General features: G+C 46.2%; 1 protein-coding gene across 1 annotated transcript; it reads left to right on the forward strand.

Moving 5' to 3' along the window:
- Nucleotides 1-10,753: 10,753 nt before the first annotated feature.
- On the forward strand, nt 10,754-25,029 carry senp7b (SUMO specific peptidase 7b). Its single transcript, XM_069675617.1, has 21 exons — nt 10,754-10,979; nt 12,151-12,265; nt 12,741-12,982; nt 13,226-13,320; nt 13,528-13,661; nt 13,776-14,061; nt 14,352-14,473; nt 14,656-14,769; nt 16,973-17,006; nt 17,306-17,509; nt 19,109-19,332; nt 19,451-19,533; nt 19,617-19,733; nt 19,908-20,030; nt 20,133-20,225; nt 20,822-20,898; nt 22,977-23,035; nt 23,257-23,300; nt 23,398-23,466; nt 23,957-24,107; nt 24,790-25,029. Exons 2-21 carry the CDS (start codon nt 12,152-12,154, stop codon nt 24,913-24,915), a joined length of 2,511 nt encoding a protein of 836 aa, XP_069531718.1. The 5' UTR covers nt 10,754-10,979; nt 12,151; the 3' UTR covers nt 24,916-25,029.
- The last annotated feature ends 694 nt before the right edge of the window (nt 25,030-25,723 follow it).

A 25,723-nucleotide genomic window follows, 5' to 3' on the forward strand; every position in this document is an offset into this window, starting at 1 on the left:
ATGAACAACTGACGTTAGCATGAAGCTAAGAGGTTAGCACAGGGTGATTGTTCCTTTGTGTAAATGTTGTTACACTCGAGTCAGCGCAGAGCAGCTCCCACTCGACTGCTGCTTCCTTTAGAAGAAGATGTTTGCTGCTGTCAGGACGCCTGCCGAGGATTCTGGGATACGAGCATGTGACTCACTCACGCCTCAAAAATCTGGGACAAACAATTTCTTCTAATATGAGAAACATACACACACACACACACACACACACACACACACACACACACACAGAGTCCATTCATGCATGCTGGACGTTTTTCCTCTCTCTCTCTGTAACTCGTCCTCACTCGGCCCTGTCGCTCGCCCACACCCTTTCATCCTGATGCATGTGTGTTCAGGATGAGTCACTCACACACACACACACACACACACACACACACACACATCACACATGGCTGGATAAAAGGGTGTAGGCGAGCGAAAAGGGAAAATCAACACAAACACACCTTCTCCTCTCTGAGAATACTCCTCTGAGACTTTCAAAATAAAAGACAAACTCCTCAAAATGTTTTCTTTCTAACTGGTTTTAAGTCACCAGCAGGAAATGAACACACACACACACACACACACACACACACGTCTTTATTGTGGAACTCCATGGCAACGAGAGGAGCTTAATTAGAGAGAGAAGAATCACCTTTAAAACGGAGAAAGAGAGAGAGAGAGAGAGAGAGTGCTAATGAAATATGAATGAGTCCACAGGAGGCTCAACCAGCTGTGTGTGCGTGTGTATATGTGTGTGTGTGTGTGTGTGTGTTCCTTTCTGAAGTCAGATTGTCGACACATGGAGACGAAACTTTCTGGTTTAATGATGCACACTTTAAATCAGAGCGCACACACCTGATGATGTCACACCTCAGATCGTTAGCCTTTAGCTCAGAAGTTTTACTAGCTAACCGTTTTCATTATGACGCTCTGTGTAGCTAACGGTTGTTAAACACTAAGAAGATAACAGTTAGCATGCTCTGCTTTACACCAGCTGATAGCTTAACAGATAGCTTAACCTAGCCTATGCTTAGTAAATGTTACCGTTAGCTCACTGCACAAAGACACTGTTTTAAACAGTTAGCATATGCTTTAAGCTAGCTGCTTGTTTGCTACATTACATTAACTTTTATAGCACACAGGTAACATACAAAGCTAATAAGAAGCTACACATGTTCAGCATTTCTGCCGTTATGCTAGCTGTTTATAGTCACACACTTTCTAAACAGAGTCATGCTAATTCTTGCTAGGGCTTCATTGTTATACAAAGAGCTACAACAGTTAGCATCTCTCTGCTTAGTGCAGTTTATACCAGCTGATGCTAACTTCACAGGTTGACCTTAAACTGACAGCATGTTCAGTGTAATTCGAGCTGTTTATCGCTGAACAATACAAATACAAATGTTGTGACTTTGCAAGTAGATAGACCAAAAACTGCTAGCATCAAAGCTAATTGTAGCTAACCAGCATGACCCTTTCTTCTTGACAGGTTGTTAGCTATTTGTGGCTAGCTGAAGAACCACTCTGTTGGTTAGTTGACGTTCTCTAATAACCTGCTTTTTGCTAACTGTTTGTATGAAGCTAGCTTTTGTCCTAGCTAGCCGGTCCAATTAGCTGAACTTGTTGATAATCTCGTTTGCTTGATTTGACAGTTAAGGAGTATTTTGCGTCTGTTTACAGTTTAGTCCTAAGCTAGGCTAACTACTTCCTGTACCTAACTCTGACATCATGTCCTCTGACTGTTCCTTTAAGAAGAGATAAACGAGCGGGCAGCAGGGTCGGGTTTCATCGCCGTTCATTCTCTGCCGTCGCTCGCCTCCCCGCCTTTCAGTCTGCACTGTGTGTGTGTGTGTGTGTGTGTTTTTTCCATAGGTGTGTGTGTATAAGAAGTGTGTAACTGCGATTGTGTGTGTGTGTATGTGTGTGTGGCTGCTGAGCGCCAACGCCGAAGATAACGGATTGAATTGCTAATGCACCGCAGGGAATGTGTGTCAGTGTGTGTGTGTGTGTGTGTGTGTGTGTGTGTGTGTTGTCTGCCTGGTGAGCGTGCGAGGCTGTTTAGCGAGCGAGACGAGCAGCGCTGCAGATGAATATTTAAACGGAGAGAGAGAGAGAGAGAGAGAGAGAGAGAGAGAGAGAGCAGCCATCATTTATTGATGCTGCTGAAGGGAAAGATGAATAGCCCGTCTGTGTACACAGCGCTGGAGTGTGTGTGCGTGTGTGTGTGTGTGTGTGTGTGTGTGTGTGTGTGCGTGTGTGTGTGTGTGTGTGTGTGTGTGTGTGCGTGTGTGTGTGTGTGGACGTCCGAATGCCAGTCAGCTCTGAGTCTGTATAAGAAACTGATTACGAGTGGACTCGCAGAGATTTGGACGTGCTTTTATTTTCACCTCAGTTTCCTTCAGAATAAGAGCGTGTTAGATTTTCTAAGAGAAGACACCAGACTGTTAACCAGTTAAACTTCAGAATAAAGTTCATTACACATGCGATAAAAGTCGTTTTTCTACATTTCAGGGCTGTATAGTATTTTGAAGTAAAGATATTAAAACCTGTAAATAAAGAAATTCACTTTTAAAATCTCTGACGCTCTTCAGGAGCTCCGGAGGGGCTGTTAGCTGAGCTGTCGCTAACGTTAGCTAAGCTTGTTTTCGGGGTGTTTCCTTCATGAGGTTTGTAAAGGAAGCAGGATTCTCCTCAGACGTGTCCTCCTCCCTGAAACGACCTGCCCTGAGGTTACAAGCAGTCAAACACTAAATAAGTTCAGAGCTCTTGAGCAGACACGGCGCTGAGCTCACTCTGATGTCCAAACACCCTCTGCAGAGAGCGGCCCGAACCCGTCAAAATAAAAGTCTCCCTCAGCTCTCATGTCAACAGGAAGACAAGAGGTCAGAGGTCACAGAGTCAACCTTAGAGAAGGTGTTTGTCAGCACGAGATGAACAAAAAAGAGAGGAAGAAAAAGGTTCGAGGGCGAGAGAGGATGTGGCTGTGAGGGAGAGAGAGAGAGAGGTTCAGAGTGCACACAAGGACGAGTCAGCATGTGTTTGAATGGGAGAGAGAGAGAGAGAGAGAGAGAGAGAGAGGATAATAGAGGAGGGAATCAGGACGGTTTCAAGGCTCCCCATTTTCTGTTCGTTTGCTCGCCCGCTCCCCGCACCGTCTCAATCTCTCTCACACACACACACACACACACACACACACACAGCCAGACAAGGTCACATACACACACACACGCAAACACACACAGACACACACAGACACACACGTCTTCATGCTTCACTGCCAAACCCTTCAACGCTCTCTCTCTCTCTCTCTCTCTCTCTCTCTCGCTGTAATGCAGACACTTGCTCGCTCGCCCGCTGCTGCTCTTGTCTGACCTGCTCTCTCTCTTTTCAGGGAAAGAAAACGAGGAAATCAATTAGACTCCCTCCTCCTCCTCCTCCTCCTCCTCCTCCTGTGTAAGACGTCTTCAGACCCGCTCCTGCAGTAGAAACATTAAACTGTCCTTAAACTGTGAATAACAGTCAAACTAAATCAATCGACTATAAAGCAACAGTATTTAGAATCTAGTTTGTTCTGTTTCATTGACAGACGCGGCTACGCTAACTAGCTCTGCCACAGGAAGTAGCAGTGATGGCTCTGATCATAGAAACATGCAGACATTGATGGAGAGAAACAGAGAAAGCTAGCTAAGGTAAATCACCCCTTTTTGGTCTGATATCCTGGTACCACATATACTTAGCCTCATGCTAACAAGTTAGCTTTTTGCTAACGTTAGTGCTAACATGAGTTTCATTAGGCTGTAGCTCAGTTAGCTAGCTCAGATTGTTGCTAAATATTTGCAGCCGCTGCAGGTATAACTTTTGTGTTGCTTACTAAACCATCTGACAAAGCTAACGTTAGCATGCTAATATGAGAGCTGTGAAGACTGAAGACACAATTATTAGATAAACTATTAAAGTTAAATTTAACAAACACTGTGCTAATGACATTTGACTGAATGAGTTAATATCGTCAGTTAGCTTAGCATAATTTTATTATAAAATGTACGAACACTGCTAACTGTAAAACAGGTTTCTTCATGTATTCACACAGATTCACACATTACTACAAGTTAGTGATAGGTTCGGTTTCAGTCCTTGTTTCACTGCAGGGAGAGAAATAACTGCACACACACACACACACACACACACACACACACACAGGAAAGCAATTAGGAAGTGGCATCGAGACGAAAAATGTGTGTGTGAAAGAAATTAGACCGCCTCATTATTCAAATTGGCTCAGAGGAGAAACACAGGGGTGGGGGGGGGGAGAGAGAGAGAGAGAGAAAGAGAGAGAGAGAGAGAGAGAGGGGGAGAGAGAGAGGGGGAGATGTGGTCCCTTTGTCCTCCCTCGCCCTCTTCTCCTTCCTCCTCTCCTCCTCTGTCACTCACAGCTCCTCCTTAACTCTTGTTCTTCTCCTTTTCTTCTTCTTCCCTCTCCCCATCACTCCCCCCTCCTCCTCCCCCTCGCTCTCAGATTACATCCTTGTTGCTGCCTCGTTTCTCTTCCAGTCGCCGGGGGCTGTCGCTGAGGATCGGCGACGGCGCTAAACGATTTCCCACCATGCATCACTCCCCTCACACACACACATACGCACACACATGTTGTTAAATCCACCTCTGACGTGTTGACGGAGCGTTGAGGAATCAAACCTGTGACAGAAATACGTTTTTATTTCACCTCCGTTGAAGCTTTAAAAGCTGAACCTGTCATATTCAGATGATCCTGAAGGGGGCGCTACGGTGGCGCTCATGTTTCCAGAGAGTAACAACATCATTATATTATATAAGAACATTTGGACCAAAGAAGGCCATTTGTCCAATACAAGACAGGAAGTCAAACCGTCCATATAAGGTAACTTGTTAGCCTTAAGTCACGTTAGCACTTAGCTTTGAGCTTAATGCTAATATCAGCATGCTAACAAGGATAATGTTCCATTGCTTTTTTTAGCGAGTGTAATGTTCAGCATCTTAGGCTAGCATGCTAACATTAGCCAGTTAGTATTAAACACAGAGTGTAGCTGAGGCTCTGGGGAATGTTGGCCTGATGGTGGCGCTAGATAGAGGTCAGAGGATCGTTCAGTTATTAAAGTTCATCCGGAGGGAAAGAGCTAGCTGCTAGTTAATGTTTCTCAACATGTGTCCATCTGTTCATGTGTTCATCTGTTCATCTGTTCATGTGTTCACGTGTTCATGTGTCCGTTCATGTGTCCATAAGTTCATGTGTTCATGTGTCCGTCTGTTCATGTGTTCACGTGTTCATGTGTCCGTTCATGTGTCCATCTGTTCATGTCTTCATTTGTTCATGTGTTCATGTGTTCATCTGTTCATGTGTCCATCTGTTCATGTGTTCACGTGTTCACGTGTTCATGTGTTCATATGTCCATGTGTCCATCTGTTCATGTGTTCATGTGTCCATCTGTTCATGTGTTCATGTGTCCGTTCATGTGTCCATCTGTTCATGTGTTCACATGTTCATCTGTTCATGTGTCCATGTGTTCTTGTGTCCATCTGTTCATGTGTTCATGTGTTCATATGTCCATGTGTCCATCTGTTCATGTGTTCATGTGTCCATCTGTTCATGTGTTCATGTGTCCGTTCATGTGTCCATCTGTTCATGTGTTCACATGTTCATCTGTTCATGTGTCCATGTGTTCTTGTGTCCATCTGTTCATGTGTTCATGTGTTCATGTGTCCATCTGTTCATGTGTCCGTTCATGTGTCCATCTGTTCATGTCTTCATCTGTTCATGTGTTCATGTGTTCATCTGTTCATGTGTTCATGTGTCCATCTGTTCATGTCTTCATTTGTTCATGTGTTCATGTGTCCATGTGTTCATCTGTTCATGTGTTCACATGTTCATCTGTTCATGTGTTCATATGTCCATGTGTCCATCTGTTCATGTGTTCATGTGTCCATCTGTTCATGTGTTCATGTGTCCATGTGTTCATGTGTCCATGTGTTCATGTGTTCATGTGTCCATCTGTTCATGTGTTCATGTGTCCATGTGTTTATGTGTCCATCTGTTCATGTGTTCATCTATTCATCTGTTCATGTGTTCATGTGTCCATCTGTTCATGTGTTCATGTGTCCATGTGTTCATGTGTCCATCTGTTCATGTGTTCATCTATTCATCTGTTCATGTGTTCATGTGTCCATCTGTTCATGTGTCCATCTGTTCATGTGTTCATGTGTCCATCTGTTCATGTGTTCATGTGTTCATGTGTTCATCTGTTCATGTGTCCATCTGTCCATCTGTTCATGTGTCCATCTGTTCATGTCTTCATCTGTTCATGTGTTCATGTGTCCATCTGTCCATGTGTCCATCTGTTCATGTCTTCATCTGTTCATCTGTTCATGTGTTCATCTGTTCATGTGTCCATCTGTTCATGTCTTCATCTGTTCATGTGTTCATGTGTTCATCTGTTCATCTGTTCATCTGTTCATGTGTTCATCTGTTCATTTGTCCATCTGTTCATGTGTTCATGTGTCCATCTGTTCATGTGTCCATCTGTTCATGTGTTCATGTGTCCATGTGTTCATGTGTCCATCTGTTCATGTGTCCGTTCATGTGTCCATCTGTTCATGTCTTCATGTGTCCATGTGTTCATGTGTCCATCTGTTCATGTGTTCATGTGTTCATCTGTTCATGTGTCCATCTGTTCATGTGTCCATGTGTCCATGTGTTCATGTTTCCATGTGTTCATGTGTCCATCTGTTCATGTGTTCATGTGTCCATGTGTTCATGTGTCCATCTGTTCATGTGTTCATGTGTCCATCTGTTCATGTGTTCATGTCTTCATCTGTTCATGTGTTCATGTGTTCATCTGTTCATGTGTCCATCTGTTTATGTGTCCGTTCATGTGTCCATCTGTTCATCTGTTCATGTGTTCATGTGTTCATCTGTTCATCTGTTCATGTGTCTGTTCATGTGTCCATCTGTTCATGTGTCCGTTCATGTGTCCATCTGTTCATGTGTCCGTTCATGTGTCCATCTGTTCATGTGTCCGTTCATGTGTCCATCTGTTCATGTGTCCGTTCATGTGTCCATGTGTTCATGTGTCCATCTGTTCATGTGTCCATGTGTTCATGTGTCCATCTGTTCATGTGTTCATGTGTTCATGTGTCCATCTGTTCATGTGTTCATGTGTTCATCTGTTCATGTGTTCATCTGTTCATGTGTCCATCTGTTCATGTGTTCATGTGTTCATCTGTTCATGTGTCCATCTGTTCATGTGTCCATTCATGTGTCCATCTGTTCATGTGTCCATGTGTTCATGTGTCCATCTGTTCATGTGTTCATGTGTCCATGTGTTCATGTGTCCATCTGTTCATGCGTTCATGTGTCCATCTGTTCATGTGTTCATGTGTTCATGTGTCCATCTGTTCATGTGTTCATGTCTTCATGTGTTCATGTGTTCATGTGTTCATCTGTTCATGTGTTCATGTGTCCATCTGTTCATGTGTCCATCTGTTCATGTGTCTGTTCATGTGTCCATGTGTTCATGTGTTCATCCGTTCATGTGTCCATCTGTTCATGTGTTCATCCGTTCATGTGTCCATCTGTTCATGTGTTCATCCGTTCATGTGTCCATCTGTTCATGTGTTCATCTGTTCATGTGTCCATCTGTTCATGTGTCCGTTCATGTGTCCATCTGTTCATGTGTTCATGTGTTCATCCATCAGTAACAAACATTTGAACCTGCTGTGTGTGAATCAGTGAAACAGCTGATTCATCATGTTTAAACCACAGACACTATCTATGCAGTCATTGGTTTAAACCCTCCTCCAATCACACGCAGAGGACGGGAGGAGACACCACAGAGGAGGAGAGGAGGAGGACAGAGGAGAAAGAAGAGGAGACACCACAGAGGAGGAGAGGAGGAGGACAGAGGAGAAGGAAGAGGAGACACCACATAGGAGGAGAGGAGGAGGACAGAGGAGAAAGAAGAGGAGACACCACAGAGGAGGAGAGGAGGAGGACAGAGGAGAAAGAAGAGGAGACACCACAGAGGAGGAGAGGAGGAGGACAGAGGAGAAAGAAGAGGAGACACCACAGAGGAGGAGAGGAGGAGGACAGAGGAGAAAGAAGAGGAGACACCACAGAGGAGGAGAGGAGGAGGACAGAGGAGAAAGAAGAGGAGACACCACATAGGAGGAGAGGAGGAGGACAGAGGAGAAAGAAGAGGAGACACCACATAGGAGGAGAGGAGGAGGACAGAGGAGAAAGAAGAGGAGACACCACAGAGGAGGAGAAAGAAGAGGAGACACCACAGAGGAGGAGGACTGAGGAGACAAACAGAGGAGGAGGACAGAGGAGACATACAGAGGAGGAGAGGAGGAGGACAGAGGAGACAAACAGAGGAGGAGAGGAGGAGGACAGAGGAGAAAGAAGAGGAGACACCACAGAGGAGGAGAGGAGGAGGACAGAGGAGAAAGAAGAGGAGACGCCACAGAGGAGGAGGACAGAGGAGACAAACAGAGGAGGAGCGGAGGAGGAGAGGAGGAGGACAGAGGAGGAGGACAGAGGAGACAAACAGAGGAGGAGGATGGAGAGAATCAGACGGAGAGAGAGAAGAAGATGGAGATGGAGGCTAATAGAAGTCTACAGGGTCGCATAAATCACACACTTCCTGTCTCACAAATTGATCGCTCTCCTGCAAATCTCCCCGAGCGCTTCACTGACAGGTGTGTGTGTGTGTGTGTGTGTGTGTGTGTGTGTGTGTGAGTGTATGAGTGTGTGAGTGTGTGTGTGTGTGTGAGTGTGTGTGTGTGTGTGAGAGTGTGTGACTTTAAGTGTGTGTTTTTAGGACAACCCGCCTGATAAAACACTGAAGAAGAAGGAGGAGGAGGAGGACGTGGAGGAGGAGAAGAAGAAAAGGAAGACAAATGAGGAGGAGAGGAGGAGGAGGAGGAGAAGAAGAAAAGGAAGACGAATGAGGAGGAGGAGGAGGAGTAGAAAAGGATGACGAATTAGGAGGAGGAGGAGGAGGAGGAGGAGAAGAAAAGGAAGAAGAATGAGGAGAGGAGGAGGAGGAGGAGAAGAAAAGGAAGAAGAATGAGGAGAGGAGAAGGAGGAGGAGGAGTCTGTGTTTCAGGAGTGTCATCACACACTTTGAGCAAGGCATTGAACCCTCAGTGACCCACTGGCTGTCCGTCAAAATGGTCGTAACCATGGCGACCGCTGGAAGAGAGACTGACTGTGTGTGTGTGTGTGTGTGTGTGTGTGTGTGGAGAGAGAGAGGGCTGTGACAGGTGAATAATCAGAGCTGTAGCGCTGATCGTTACGGAAATGAAGCCTGACAGCTCGGACAACACTGGAGAGACATCACACACACACACACACACACACACACACACACAGTACCTGACACCAGGGTACCTGTAGATTGTAGCACACTTAGACACACACACAAACAGGATGGAGGTGAGCACAGACACAGATAGCTGCCAATCAGTGCTCACATCTAAATAAAACAATGAGTGTAAAAACAGTGCGTCAGACGTGTTGGACGGTCTGTCCAATCAGTTCTGTTTTACGTCTCTACAGACGATCGCTGCACAGCAACCCTCCTCCAATCACACGCAGAGGACGGGGAGACACGTGTTGGACGGCCTGTTAGTCCAATAAAAATAACAACATCTCCAAAAGGCTCCAACAGCACAAACACGGCCCAGAGGTTTCGTTCAGTGACTGAATGAGCTGAAGGGACACCTAGCAGACAGGTAGCAGCTCCCACCTGTCACTCAAACAGGCCACGCCCCTAATGCTGCATCACTTTAAGCCTTAATATAATGTAAACAGGTGAGCTGTATAAAGATTCTCCCCGTACAGTTTCAATAAAGTTGAGTTGTTTTTACAAAGTGATGATCTATTAATACACACACACACTGACCATGGGTGACCCTGCCCCTCCTCTTGCCCCTGACCTTTGACCTGTAATTTACACACACAAGTCATTCCTCCACACACAAACATCTGCAGCCTCACTAATGGTGGTTGTGTAAGTGATGTGTGTGTGTGTGTGTGTGTGTGTGTGTGTGTGTGTTTTAATTATTCTGGGTCTAACCTTGTCAAACACTAATTGGCACCCTGACACACACACACACACACACACACACAGTGATATCAGCAGTGTGTGGTGTAACCACAGTGCCCCCTGCTGGTCACAGTCGGTGTGTTATCTTCACTAAATGTCTCCTGTAGTATTTCTATAAATGTTGTATATTTTAAATCATTAATAATTAATTGATCATTAGACGATGTAAAGTGTAAAAGGCAGCCGAGGGTGTGGTGGCATCATGGGATATGTAGTCTCCAGCTATTCTACACACAGAGATGATTATATATTAAGGTCATCTAATGAAACATTGTATTCTTTGAATCTTCAGAGTTTGATTCATCACAACAGAGGCAGGTTTATACATACATACATATATACATATATCCTGTACATATATGACAGTTTGATCGCACCCGAGTGTCCAAATTCAAACTATCTAACATCAGAAAACGTCAAACTATATAACTTTTCATGTGTCAGGTTTTGTTTATATATTTAGGATGTTTTATGGCTTTGTTTTTACGCTACGTCCTGTCTATCATTTTTTTCAATGACGTAATCACGTGAAGCCAAAGTAGCGGAAGTTGTCATGTCTCTGTTGGCCACTCCAGCTGAAGCTCTGGATGAAGCAGCTCCTGCACGGACCGGCAGCTGAATGAATTTTAAATGTGTTTTTTAAACGAGTTTTTACCTTTGAGCCGCCGGACAGACTCACTGCTGTCCTCATGAGCCGGCCGGAGAGTTTACCGACATTTAACAGCAACAAGAAGCCCGCCAGCAGCTCACTGATAGCCGGCTAGCTTGCGAGTTAGCAGCCTAGCTGGCCCCTCCAGCTGACATTAGGTTGGTAAATTCAGAGCCTGAGAGCTGGTTTCTCTTTCTGTTAGAGACTATCCACTGAACTCACTTGGTATAAATACCGAACAGTAATAAAAGGGGACTGTGTGATCTGCCTGAGGCCGCAGTGGAGCTGTATCTGAGCTGAAACCGTTAGCCTCGCGCCTTCAGCAGAATCCCCGCTACGAATTGCTGCTATTTAAGGTTTTACTGCTTAAATAAACATGTTGAAAGCCCGTATTATGACAGTTAAGTTGTGAAATGATTCAGTGTGGTATTAGGTTAAATACGGCGTCCAAACACTTTAACGGCTGCTGTTTACGGTGCGAGAATCTCTACATTTCTAATTGGTTTGATGAGCCTCGGGCCCGAGGTTGCTCATTTCAGATGAACTGAAGAAAAGAAAACACTAACAACTTGTAGTTTTAAGCTAAGTGGAGTATTAGTCACAGCATGGTCTGTATTAGTTATGATTCAACAAAGTCAAGTTTTATGAGCTGGCGTTGAAAAACGTCGATTTTTGAATGTAGTTTGGTCAGCTGAGCCTCTCAAATAACATCATCTCCTAAAAGCAGCCAGAAGAAGTTTGAATGATGAGGAATGTGTCATGAATGGCTTAAAGAGCTCTGGTTCAGTTCCCGAGCTGCAGAAGCCCTGGAGCAAGGCTCTAAAACTACTACTGCTCCGAAAATGATTCAAACTGTTTCCATTCAGAACATCATTTAGAAAGCTTGTATTTGAGAATCACCTGGCTGCCTGTCTATCATGATGTACAGTATACAAGTGTTAAATATATTATATTGTAAAATATAGTATAATATCATGTATTTAGTTTCAGGTCTCATTTGTGGGGCTCAAAAACAGGAAACAGATTGACAGTGTTTTCTTTCTCAAAGTGATAACTCTGACAGAGGTCTGCTGCAGTGCTTTTATTATCGTCTCATCGTGTCTGTTTAAAAATGTTGTAATATTGTGAAATGTCCTGCCATGAAGCTGCTGTCACTTAGATCAAACTTAGGCTTGTTTAGTTTATCCGAGTATTTAAAAACCTCACATCTTTGAATGGGGTTTGGTTTGGTAACCTCCTCGTAGTGCACGTTCTCTGGTCGCCGTAGATTTGTGTGTTTTCTGATAGAGGTTTGGTCTGAGGTCCTGTTTGTGTCTGTTCTGTCCTCAGCATGGCGTCTCCCTTCAAAATCCCCAAGAAGAAACACCCAGCGGGCCCTGACTCCGCCCCCCTGCACATGCAGTCACCGCTGTCCCGCCTCCAGAGCCCCGCCTCTCAATTTAAGGTGGTACCAATAATTCAGCCGTGCGTGTTGAAGGTGTTATGATTGCTATTATGTATCATTTTAAGGTGGTATGGCATCTGTTGCTTCAGTTAAGGTGGTACATGTGACCTGGCTATTTAAGGTGGAGGTATTCTTTGATCTTCTGGTTGTGATCGATAATATTTACTGCTAATTGATTTAAGGTGGTATATTTATTGTTTGGGCTTTATACCCTCTGGGGATTTTAAAGGTGGTATAACTGACCCTATGGCTGGTCTGGTATCTCATTTAAGGTGGTATGATGAAACAGCAGATGTGCTTTTATGAGTTAAAGACTGATCAGAAATAACAGTCTGGATTTTTAAGGTGGATCTTCCTCTCATTGAGATCAGTCTGATTTTAAGGTGGAATATTTGAGGAGGTCAGTGTTGACTGTGATCGTTATGATTAGTTGTTTTATTGGTGCTGATCGGTTTGATCGGTTTTATCTGAACAGAGTTACGGGGATCAGTCCGGCAGAGGCGCAGCTGACAGGGTGCATGCTGGGAACGCGCTCGGCTCCTCGGCGGACAGGCAGAGCGCGCCGTGTAAGCCCATCTTCAGAGACGTCGTCAAAACGCTGCTCGGACTCAACAGCCCAAACAGAGGACCCTCAACAGCCAATCACAGAGCAACAGGAAGCTGCAGCAGCCAATCACAGCCTGGACAGAGAGCGCCGTCGTCCTTTGTGTCAAACGGGTGAGCGTCAGTCATCAGCTCCTGTCAGGTGTTAAAGGTGGTTTGATTCTTGATGATGGAACAGAAGTATGATCTGTCTTCATCTTTAAAGTGTCTGTTGTTTTTAAGGTGGTATTACTGCTGTGCTTAAGGTGGAGGTTCAAAGGTTGGACCTGCTGGGCTGCCACCTGTCTGTGCCTTCAGCAGGTAAACAGCAGCTCTTACTTAAAGCAGATCTGTGCTGTGACGTGTTTTGTCCACCAGGTGGCGTCCTAAGAGAGCGTCAGACCGTCTGCTGCAGCCTGCTGACGCCTCCGAGCCTCCGTCCCCACCACAGAAGAAGAAGAGTGACCTCACAGGTACAAGTTTTATTTTAACAGGACATCAAAGAACCAACGACAGCTTAAACTTCAGACATGTCACACCTTGTAAACATTTACTCAGCACAAACCAGTGACGAGCTGCAGCGCTGAACTTTAACCTTTCTTTACACAGATGTTTAACTTCTTTAAAGCAGAGGACGCTCTCCTCGTGTTCGTTCATCCTGTGATCGTTTCCTCCTCCAGGTTCGTCTCCGTCGTCTAAAAGCATCATGGTGAAGTCTGTGGACTCTCTGGCAGAGCTGCGAGCAGAGGAGCACGCTGGGAGATTGAGTTCTTCGACATGGAGGAGAGTGGAAACGAGTCGGGATGAGGGGAAGGTAAAGGTCAAAGGTCGTGATGAAACCTGGTGTGCGGGAGAAATAACGAAACATTCAGAACATTTGAAATGTGAGCGAGCAGGAGGAACGTGTCTGAATCTTTGTGTGTTTCAGAGCGATGACGGAAACTCTCCAGAGAAGAAGAAGAACTCTTCAGAGGACCACTTCCTGTCTCTGTTCAGACCCACAGACAAATCTCTCCAAAGACCCTCTGTCTCCACGGTGGCACCCGACAGGAGGCGGAACCTGGACCGGACGTCGTGGCTCGCCGCCAGCAGCAACCTGCCGGACGACGTGACGGAGAAGAAGAGGCAGACGTGGAGCGAGTTCAGAGAGAGGAAGGCGAAGAGGTCGGCCGTGCTGCAGCTCCGACTCAAGAAACACAGACAGACAGAGCCCAGTGAGTACAACGCAGGGGCGCAGTGACCCGGGGCCGGCCGCCGCCACCGCCCGGGGCCGCCACCCAGTGTTTATTAAAGAGACAGAACCACAGAAGTGAAACATTGTTCAGGTGTTAACTTCCTGTCATCCTGTCACGTCTCTGCACGGCGGAAAGAGTCAGACGTTTTCTTTCCCTCGCAGTCGGGCTGTGTCGGCCATCGGTCCTTTGTTCGTCGTCTCCTCATCAGTGAGGCTCCGCTTTGTTTTCAGTCTGCGCGAAGAAGCTAACGTGGTGTTTCTGTGCTTCAGTTGTGCTGTCGAGTGAAGAGGAAGAGGATGGAGGAGACGGAGGACAGAGGACGCCACCGAGTAGCAGAAAGGAGGCGGAGTCTCGTCTGGGAAACTGGGAGCAGAAACAGGAAGTAGACAAGGTGAGGAGAAGATCTGTGACATAGATGAAGTGATGTAACCTCACAGGAGACGATAAACGGAAGATGCTGAGGAAGAGCTTGTTGACAGACGTGAACCTGCAGCTGTGTCCAGCTCAGGTCTCTGCTGCACAGCGTGACCTCGAGCTCCTGTGCTCACTGTGTCCCTGTTGGTTGTCTGACAGGCTCGGCAGGCGTCTTCTTCCACAGACGCGTCGCCGCCTCCGTCCTTCCTGCAGCTGGAGTTCAGCTCGCTGCACGCCGGCCTCACGCACGCACACGCCAACGGGGAGCTGATGGTGAGTTCAGCTGATCCTCACCAACGTCGTTTATTCTATAAAACAGGATGTGTACTCACACTGAGTCACACGAGCACCATGCTGTGTGTGTGTGTGTGCGCGCGCGCGTGTGTGTGTGTGTGTGTGTGTTTGTGTGCGTGCGCGTGTGCATGTGTGTGCGCGTGTGTGTGTGTGTGTGTGGTGTGTTCACTGTCGACTGCCCACTGTTGGATTTTTAAGCCTTTCTGTCTGACTTCAATGTTTTACCCAGTTTCTCTTTTTCCATGCCCTGTTCCAGCACACACACACACACACACACACACACACACATACACACACACTATATTTACACTGTGTATAAACAGCACAGTAATTAGATTGGCCTATATTTGTTTTCTGTTGTGCTGCAGCTTTAATATCTCACACATGTTCTCAGAGAGCGCTCACTACTGTTACTCACTACTATTGTGTGTGTGTGTGTGTGTGTGTGTGTTGTGTGTGTTGTGTGTGTGGTGTGTGTGGTGTGTGTGTTTGTGTGGTGTGTGTGGTGTGTGTTTGTGTGGTGTGTGTGGTGTGTGTTTGTGTGTGTGTATTATGACCTCCCTCTCATGATCAGCCCTCAGAGGGAGAGAGAGAGTTTTTGTCTTCCTTGTGCTCTGCTGCTGAGCGTGTCCACAGGCTGACACTCTGCACATGTGTTGTTCTCATCAGATGTGACAGTAAACATTCGGACTCTTTTATTTGTGCTTTTATTGGCTGTTTGTTTTATTTTTGCTTCATGGTCTGTTTGATCCGGCTGAGAGAAGAAGGTCTGAATCTGTCGGTAACAAAAACACATCAGTGCAGCGTATTAATGTCATGTAACACACGAGTGTTATAATATATGTCACGCTCTAATGATGGAGCGGTGATGTTATTATATCATTCACACAGTCTGTTTGTCCGTCCTGCATCAGCAGCTGCAGCTGAGCGATGTCAGTCTGCATCATGTGTCTCTTCTCCATCTCGTTCTGAAATCACAGTTTGCTCTGAGTTTGTAAAGTACGCCGATCAGCTGACGGCAGACTCGTGTTTAGATCGGTCGTTTGCTCCAAACCACGCCCCTTTAATGTGAGCGCGCTCAGAGGAACCCTGGGTTGACTTATCGAGGTGATAACCAGCGTCATGTGACCGCTCAGCGTGATCTCCATCGTCAGGTTAAGTGAAGCAGATCACGAGAAGAGAGCCTGGGTCTGTTTGTAGTGTAGGCCCCAGATCAACTGGAAGGTTACTGTGACCTTTGACCTTTCTGCTGCTGCAGTGTCCCCACCTTTCCTCCGATGATCAGTTTAAATGAAGATTTAAATATTAACAAAGAAACAAAGTGAGAAACATTTTGACAGATCAGACGTTCAGCAGCTCCTCTGTAACAACTGAATGATGAGTTTCACATGTGGAACGTATAAATAAATATAAATAAATGTAAATAAACATAAATAAATGTAAATAAACATAAATAGATATAAATAAATGTCAATAAATGTAAATAAACAAATAAATGTAAATAAATATAAATAAATATAAATAAACATAAATAGATATAAATAAATGTCAATAAATGTAAATAAACAAATAAATGTAAATAAACAAATAAATGTAAATAAATATAAATAAACATAATAGATATAAATAAATGTCAATAAATGTAAATAAACAAATAAATGTAAATAAATATAAATAAACATAAATAAATGTAAATAAATATAAATAAATATAAATAAATGTAAATAAATATAAATAAACATAAATATAAATAAACATAAATAAATGTAAATAAATATAAATAAACATAAATATAAATAAATATAAATAAACATAAATAAACATAAATAAATGTAAATAAATATAAATAAATATAAATAAACGTAAATAAATGTAAATAAATATAAATAAACATAAATAAATTAAATAAATATAAATAAACATAAATATAAATAAATATAAATAAACATAAATAAATGTAAATAAATATAAATAAACATAAATATAAATAAACAAATATAAATAAATATAAATAAACATAAATAAATGTAAATAAATATAAATAAATATAAATAAACATAATTAAATGTAAATAAATATAAATAAACATAAATAAATTAAATAAACATAAATAAATTAAATAAACGGTGAATGTTGAAGTTTGTTTCCTGTAAATAACGATCCTTTGATATTTTCTGTGCAGGTCACTGAACACGGCGTCACGATTCCTCTGAAAGGTAACAACACGTTATTTGTTTTTATTTCTCAAACCAAAGAAACGTTTGAACTTTGTTGATTGTTGACATCATGTTTGTGTTTGTTCTTTGTTTTCTAACAATATTTAAACCTTCTCCCAAACGAATCATTTTTAGACACTAGCTTTGGAGAAGTTAAATCTACAAAGAATGAAAGAAAACAGATGTTTGTCAGACATTTGATCTGATGCTGAACTCAGAGTGAGGCTTTCTGCTCAGGTGAAATCAGACCAGGTGTGTCTTCTACAGGTAAGACAAATGTTTTTGTTTCTCTCTGTCAGGAGAGGAGGAGGGGGAGGTCACCGTGGTGGCGTCTCAGGTCCGGGGTTACGGCGTTTGGGACGGGGGCGTGGCTCGGGGCGGGGCCTTGTTGGCTGGTTGGAAAGGCCCCGCCCCCTCGCTGCTCTTCCTGTGGGTGACGGACGCTCAGGCCAACATGCTGCAGAGAGAACTGCCCGACATCCAGACCCCCAGCAACACATCAGGTAACAACAAGCCTGCATTCTCTCGGACGTCCAGCAGGGGGCAGCTAACAGAAGAGCGATCCTATAGAAGTCTATGAGAAAGTGGTCCTCCTCCTCTCTGTCTTTATTCCCTCAGTGAACATGTTGAGTTTATGTTCTCAGTCTGTAGTTTAAGTCTTCAGCACAGATGTTAGTTTAGTTTGAGATGCTGAAACGTTTCAGCTGCAGGAAAACTTTATTTTCCTTTAGAGCATGAACACAACACTCCGTTGGCTCCGTCTGTAACACCTCATGTAGTTTCCATCTTCACACTGTTTCCACACACACACACACACACACACACACACACACACACACACACACACACACACAGAGCTCTCACTCTGATGTTTTTTTCTGTGAACTGTAAACGTCTCCAAAACAACGACAAGAAACTAAAAGTAGTTTGAACCTTTCCACACGGAGCTACATAAGATATCGGGTCAGACACAAACCAAGACAAAGTCTGTCCTTTGTTTTTCACATGGAGTGATACCTCCTCTCGTACAACGCTGTCTCTGCTGCAGCGTTTCACCCTGCAGTCCTGAAATGAGGATGTTCTGAAAGCTTGACTGGAGCTGTGAAGCTTCATGGAAAATTAACTTCTGACAGCTTCTTCAGCCCTCCAGCGCTGGGTGGGAACCAGGCAGCCAATCAGGTGGCTCCTCCTGCACCAGCAGCCAATCAGGGGCAGTTTGAAGGTGGATGTTATGTTGATTGTTTGGAATGATTTTGGATCTGAAGTCTTCCAAACGGAGAAAACACCGATCAGTGCCAAATAGTCCCGAGGGTGGAAACATGTCGAGGTTTCAGCTCCGAGAGAGGAGAGAAGAACTCTCCTGGTTTCTGCTACAACTGAGCTAACTGAGCTACCTGGGCTAACTGAGCTACCTGGGCTAACTGAGCTACCTGAGCTACCTGGGCTAACTGAGCTAACTGGGCTAACTTGGCTAACTGAGCTACCTGGGCTAACTGAGCTAACTGAGCTGACTGAGCTGACTGAGCTAACTGGGCTAATTGGGCTAACTGGGCTAACTGAGGTAACTGAGCTAACTGTGCTAACTGAGCAAACTGGGCTTACTGAGCGAACCTGGCTAACTGAGCTAACTGAGGTAACTGAGCAAATTGAGCTAACTGGGCTATCTGAGCTAACTGGGCTAATTGGACTAACTAAGCTAATTCTTGCTAACTGAGCTAACTGGGCTAACTGAGGTAACTGAGCTAACTGGGCTAACTGAGCGAACCTGGCTAACTGAGCTAACTGGGCTAACTGAGCGAACCTGGCTAACTGAGGTAACTGGGCTAACTGAGCTCGGTGGGCCAATGTACAACCAGAGACGAGTCAAACTGATGAGTGTCTGCACAACACGTCCACACACTGGGCTGGTAGAGCCGTGACATTGCCCTGATGCGTCTGTAAACTGGTCATACTGGGCTGATCATCCACTGGTGTCTGGCCTAACTGGTCTCTTCATCCTTGCAGTGGCCTTGTTCGTCTCACTGGTCCAGTGGGTGCACACAGTGGTCTCACTGGGCCAGCTAACCATCCTTGTGTCTCTCTGTGTCCTCCCGGCTCTTCAGGCCCGTCGTGCTCCTTCCTCCTGCTGGTGTTGAAGGAGCAGTTGCAGGAGCTCCAGGCCGCCCTGCTGGCCTCCATCCTGGACATGGAGGAGTACAGGAGGGGATTCTCCTCCGCCTCCAGTGGACTGACCTCCCCTTTGGAGTGGACCGATGGGCTGCTGCTCCTCCATAGCTGTCCTCCTCCTTTGGACCAGCACCTCCTCGGACTGCTGGGACACTCTGAGGTGAGACTCCTTCTTTCACCTCTTTTCTCCCCTGTGTTCCTGTTCCTGTTATATTCCTGTCAGGCGTTAGCTCCCGCTGGCTGCACAGTCAGTGAGGTGTCACTTCCTGTCTCTTCAGGAGAAATCCAGTCAGTCGAGGAACAACCTGAGAAATAACAGGTCCCACCTGAGCTCCTCGGGCCTGAAGCAGCTTCCCTCCAGGTAAACCAGCAGAACTCTGCCAGGTGAGATGAGTGACTGAATAAACCGAATGAGTCACATGTTCCTCTCTGTGTGGTCGTCAGGCTGATCCAGTACCCAGCAGCGCCCTGCAAAGGCCGCATCAGCGTGTCCAAGGAGGACCTGGCCTGTCTGGCCAGCGGCGAGTTCCTCAACGACGTCATCATCGACTTCTACCTCAAGTGAGAACAGTCAGAGGAGAACGTCTCCACACGATGCTCTTTGGTTTATCAGACTACGTCATCACATTATGAGAATCTGTCAGAGGCATCTTTTACAGATCATATCACTTCATGTAGTCGTAGTTCCTGTCGGTCACCAGTAGGGGTGGTCCTGAGCCTCTCCTCCTCCTGCAGGTATCTCCTCCTGGAGGGAGTCGGGGGCTCGGTGGCTGAGAGGAGTCACGTCTTCAGCAGCTTCTTCTACAAACAGCTGAGCAGACGGAGAGCTGCCGGAGAGGACGACGCCCCCTCTGTCCCGTAAGAGCACCGATCACAGAGGAGCAGTGCTTCCTGTGAGGTCATACCGACTTCTTCTTTCCCTCAGATGTGTTTTAACCTGGTAACCTGTCCTTGTTTCAGTGATCGACATGTGAGGCATCAGAGGGTGAAGACGTGGACCCGCCATGTCGACATTTTCACCAAAGACTTCCTGTTTGTGCCTGTCAATCAAGAGTAAGGAAACGTCTTTATTCCAGCCGCTGTCTGTATGCTAAGGTTAAGTCAGGTGTTTTCTGGCTCCATCAGAGGTGAGGTGCTGTGAGCGACCTGTGACCCTGACCTCAGCTCGTTGTCTCAGATGTACAGACGCCGCTCTGGTGCTGTGACCTCTGTTGGGACGTCTGGAACTCTACTTTAATTCAGACACCTCATCAGCGTCTCTACCTGCCAGCGGGGGAGCAGACCGACTGACTGTCACCTCTGCTGGATCATTTCCGATCAACGACTTTACCAGACGACCTCTCTGAACTCTCACTGTTTTACTGAACTCCCCTTTGACCCGGATCAGTGCGACTTACAGCACGAACATTTCCTTTGTAATGATTGGATCTGAAGAAGAAGAAGTCTTTTTAATTCGTAACATTTGGACACGTTTCCTTTAAATGTTTGTGAGACATTTTCTCCATCTGCTCTGGTTCTATAGTCGTGTAACTCTCCTGTCAGTTAGGGACGCTGTTTAAACCATTGTCATGTTTTCTTTGTGTGCAGTTTATATCCTCGATATGACACCGAACACGTCCTCCTCTCAGCTCTCTGTTTCTGTGTTTCAGGGCTCACTGGTTCCTGGTGGTGGTCTGTTTCCCGGCTCTGGAGGAGGTTGAGTACGTGGAGTTTCAGAGCCCGACAGGTGAGCAGCTGTTTGCTTTCTGTCTCTGAATTTAAACTGTTTCTGCCACTTTCCGTTTCTCCCAACATCTCCCAACATCTCCCATCGTCTCCCATCGTCTCCCAGCGTCTCTTAACATCTCCCAACATCTCCCATCATCTCCCATCATCTCCCAGCGTCTCTTAACATCTCCCATCGTCTCCCATCGTCTTCCATTGTCTCCCAGCGTCTCTTAACATCTCCCATCGTCTCCCATCGTCTCCCATCGTCTCCCAGCGTCTCTTAACATCTCCCAACATCTCCCGTCGTCTCCCATCGTCTCCCATCGTCTCCCAGCGTCTCTTAACATCTCCCAACGTCTCCCAACGTCTCCCAACGTCTCCCATCGTCTCCCATCGTCTCCCATCGTCTTCCAGCGTCTCTTAACATCTCCCATCGTCTCCCAACATCTCCCAACGTCTCCCATCGTCTCCCAGCGTCTCTAAACATCTCCCAACATCTCCCATTGTCTCCCATCGTCTCCCAGCGTCTCTTAACATCTCCCATCGTCTCCCATCGTCTCCCATCGTCTCCCATCATCTCCCAGCGTCTCTAAACATCTCCCAACATCTCCCAACATCTCCCATTGTCTCCCATCGTCTCCCAGCGTCTCTTAACATCTCCCATCATCTCCCAACATCTCCCATCGTCTCCCATCGTCTCCCATCGTCTCCCAGCGTCTCTTAACATCTCCCAACGTCTCCCAACATCTCCCAACGTCTCCCATCGTCTCCCATCGTCTCCCATCGTCTTCCAGCGTCTCTTAACATCTCCCATCGTCTCCCAACATCTCCCAACGTCTCCCATCGTCTCCCAGCGTCTCTAAACATCTCCCAACATCTCCCATTGTCTCCCATCGTCTCCCAGCGTCTCTTAACATCTCCCATCGTCTCCCATCGTCTCCCATCGTCTCCCATCATCTCCCAACATCTCCCATCGTCTCCCAGCGTCTCCCACCGTCTCCCATCGTCTCCCAGCGTCTCTTAACATCTCCCAAAATCTCCCGTCGTCTCCCGTCGTCTCCCAACATCTCCCATTGTCTCCCAGCGTCTCCCAGCGTCTCCCAGCGTCTCTTAACATCTCCCAACATCTCCCATTGTCTCCCAGCGTCTCCCAGCGTCTCTTAACATCTCCCAACATCTCCCAGCATCTCCCAGCGTCTCTTAACATCTCCCAACATCTCCCAGCGTCTCCCAGCGTCTCTTAACATCTCCCAACATCTCCCATCATCTCCCAACGTCTCCCATCGCCTCCCATCGTCTCCCAGCGTCTCTTTACATCTCCCAACGTCTCCCATCGTCTCCCAACATCTCCCAACGTCTCCCATCGTCTCCCATCGTCTCCCAGCGTCTCTTAACATCTCCCAACATCTCCCAACATCTCCCATTGTCTCCCATCGTCTCCCATCGTCTCCCATCGTCTCCCAGCGTCTGTTAACATCTCCCATCGTCTTCCATCGTATCCCATCGTCTCCCAGCGTCTCTTAACATCTCCCATCGTCTCCCAGCGTCTCTTAACATCTCCCATCATCTCCCAACATCTCCCAACGTCTCCCATCGTCTCCCATCATCTCCCATCGTCTCCCATCGTCTCCCATCATCTCCCATCGTCTCCCATCGTCTCCCATCATCTCCCATCGTCTCCCATCATCTCCCATCGTCTCCCAGCGTCTCTTAACATCTCCCATCATCTCCCAACGTATCCCATCGTCTCCCATCATCTCCCATCGTCTTCCATCATATCCCAGCATCTCTAAACATCTCCCATCGTCTCCCAGCCTCAGTGTTGTCAGCAGTGTTGTTGAACAGCCTCAGGGTCGCACAGGGAGACGGCTTCTGGGCATCTGGGGCTCTAGAATTAAACACCAACAATTTAAGGATTAAATGTTCCAGACAAAGATGTCCTCCTCTGCTGACGCTCCAACATGTGATGTCAGAGCATCTTACTGTGTCACTTTTTATCTGCACTGTTTTTAAATGAATCAATGTTTTCGACCTGTGTTCAACATGTTGAGAGCTCATGATGTTTGTTTGTTTGTTTGTTTGTTTGTTTGTTTTCAGGTGGATCAGAGGAATCAGCAGGAAAACCATCCCTCAGTCTGAGAGCACAGCATCCACCTGTACGTATACTGTTGATTTATCACAGTACAAACCTCAGCAGCTCAGGTCAGCGTATGAACAATGACAGCTTTCCTGACGTCGTTCAGCCAACAGATGAGTTCAGGTGTAAACAGCAAAGACACCAGAATCAGAATCAGAGTAGACTTAATGTGACTTCAGTTTGATGGAGCACCTGAGCAGGTGTGTTTCTGTGTAACCTGAACATCCTGTGTTTGTTTAGGATTGTACTCAGCAGGGCCGACAGAGAGACACCGTCTTAAAGAGGTGAGTCATCAGCAGACACACTGATGTACCTGCACTTGTCTCAGGTCAGCTGGTCTTTGTAGTTTTTCTGACGCTGTGGTCTCTCCGTCCGTTTCAGGCCGTGCATTCTCATCATGGACTCCCTGAAGCTGTCGTACCGCGAGAACGTCTGCAGACTCCTCAGAGAGTGAGCTCCACGTCTCTAACACTTACCAGACATGCTGCTGTGTCTGCAGAAGAAGAGTCAGAGTTCACATGTCCACATTCATACCCATGTTGACACGCTAACGTTAGCAATACAAGCATTACGCTTTGTAATATTCCTTTAAAATCATCCCCACTTTAGCTCCACCTGCTCGTCTGATTCAGGACTTTTAACCATCTTCACCTTTATTTATTCATTGCTTTGCACGAGACTCCGTACTCATGTTCCTCATGATCCTGCACGCTACACCTTAAGCTACGCTAAGCGTCTACTTCCATCGGCTACTCGGATGTTCTAGACATCACTCTTCTACTACTTTGTATGCTAGCTCGTTCGCTACCTTGTGCCCAACTCTGACGCTGCTTCTTACCTGAACACGCTCCTACACTACAGTGAGAGTCCGTCTGTGAGCTCATATCTGTCACGATTAATCTGACCTTGTGTCCTCTCTGACTCCTCCCCTCTTCTTCAGCTACCTGCAGGTGGAGTGGGAGGTCCGGAGGGGGACGCCTCGTCTCTTCACGTCAGACAGCATGAGGAGCTCAAACTGCAGAGTTCCTCAGCAGGACAACAGCAGCGACTGTGGCCTGTACCTGCTGCAGTACGCCGAGAGCTTCCTGCAGGTACGCAAACACCTCATACTGTACAGGAGGTGCACAGGTGGAGTCAGGAGGTCAGGGGGGTCACAGTGCAAAGGTGGAGTCAGGAGGTCAGGGGGGTCACAGTGCAAAGGTGGAGTCAGGAGGTCAGGAGGGTCACAGTGCAAAGGTGGAGTCAGGAGGGTCACAGTGCACAGGTGGAGTCAGGAGGTCAGGAGGGTCACAGTGCACAGGTGGAGTCAGGAGGTCAGGTGGGTCACAGTGCGCAGGTGGAGTCAGGAGGTCAGGAGGGTCAGAGTGCACAGGTGGAGTCAGGAGGGTCACAGTGCACAGGTGGAGTCAGGAGGTCAGGTGGGTCACAGAGCACAGGTGGAGTCAGGAGGTCAGGGGGGTCACAGTGCAAAGGTGGAGTCAGGAGGGTCACAGTGCACAGGTGGAGTCAGGAGGGTCACAGTGCACAGGTGGAGTCAGGAGGGTCACAGTGCACAGGTGGAGTCAGGTGGGTCACAGTGCACAGGTGGAGTCAGGATGTCAGGTGGGTCACAGTGCACAGGTGGAGTCAGGTTTTTGTCTCATTAATACCTTAATTCTTTTCAAAATAAAAGTCTGTATTTTAAAGCCACATTTCAGCTGTGTCAAACGCTTTACTGACGACTTTATTTAGACGACCTTCTAACGTAATCGAGCTCTCTGATTGGCTCCCCAGAACCCTGTGGTGCACTTTGACCTCCCGTTGCGATTGGACAACTGGTTTCCGCGGCAACGAGTGCGTCAGAAGCGCGAGGAGATCCGGAGTCTGATCATGAGGATGCATCAGAGCCAGAACGAATGAAACCAGAAGGACCAAAAGTCACCGAGCCGTTAATTCACCTGTGCAATAATTAATTTATACTTTTCTACTTTGTTAATGTTTTTACTCTAAATGTTGCTTTAATAAAATGTCTCTAAAAAATCTTTTTGTTTGTGCATGTTGATAACTTCCCACCTTCATCGGTCACATGAACTGATCCCAGAAAAACCTCCTAAACTTTGTCTTTAAATGTGAAACTCCGACTCTTATTTTGAAACCTAAACAGACGAGGCCTCCACAACATTCAGTCGTCGTCCAAAAGACATAAATGTTCCTGCGGTTTGGAGGGAGACACAACAGTTTCCTGTTGGTCTCATAAAGAGATGTGGAATTCAGCGTAAATAAAAGAGCGGAAACATTTCTGGTTCTGTTCAGTGATGGAAAATATCTGGACGTGATTCTCTCACGCTGAGCAGACGATGTGCAGATCAACATGAGAGCAGCTACAGGAGACGATTTTATACCTCAGAGGAGTAAATTACACCTCGACATGAGATCAAGGACAGAGACACGAGATCTGTGGAGGCCTCTCCTGGTTCCCTCTGAGATTTAATGAGATTTAATGGAGCCAAGATTTCCCCCAAGAACACGTGGAACCTATCGTACAGTAATGTGCTTTAAATGACCAGTATAAAAGAATATAATGACCGCTGATCTAAAGCAACAACACAGTGATGAGGATTATAAAATGTGTTTAATACTAGTAACAGTAACACAGTAATAAGGCAGTAGTAATGGTGGTAATATAAGGCTGGTCAGGTCACTGCAAAGAAGTGTTCTACGTTAACTT

Source organism: Semicossyphus pulcher, unplaced genomic scaffold (genome assembly GCF_022749685.1).
Source record: "Semicossyphus pulcher isolate SPU_LCO1_2020_fin unplaced genomic scaffold, fSemPul1.0.p SCAF_24, whole genome shotgun sequence".
Taxonomy (NCBI): Eukaryota; Metazoa; Chordata; class Actinopteri; order Labriformes; family Labridae; genus Semicossyphus; species Semicossyphus pulcher.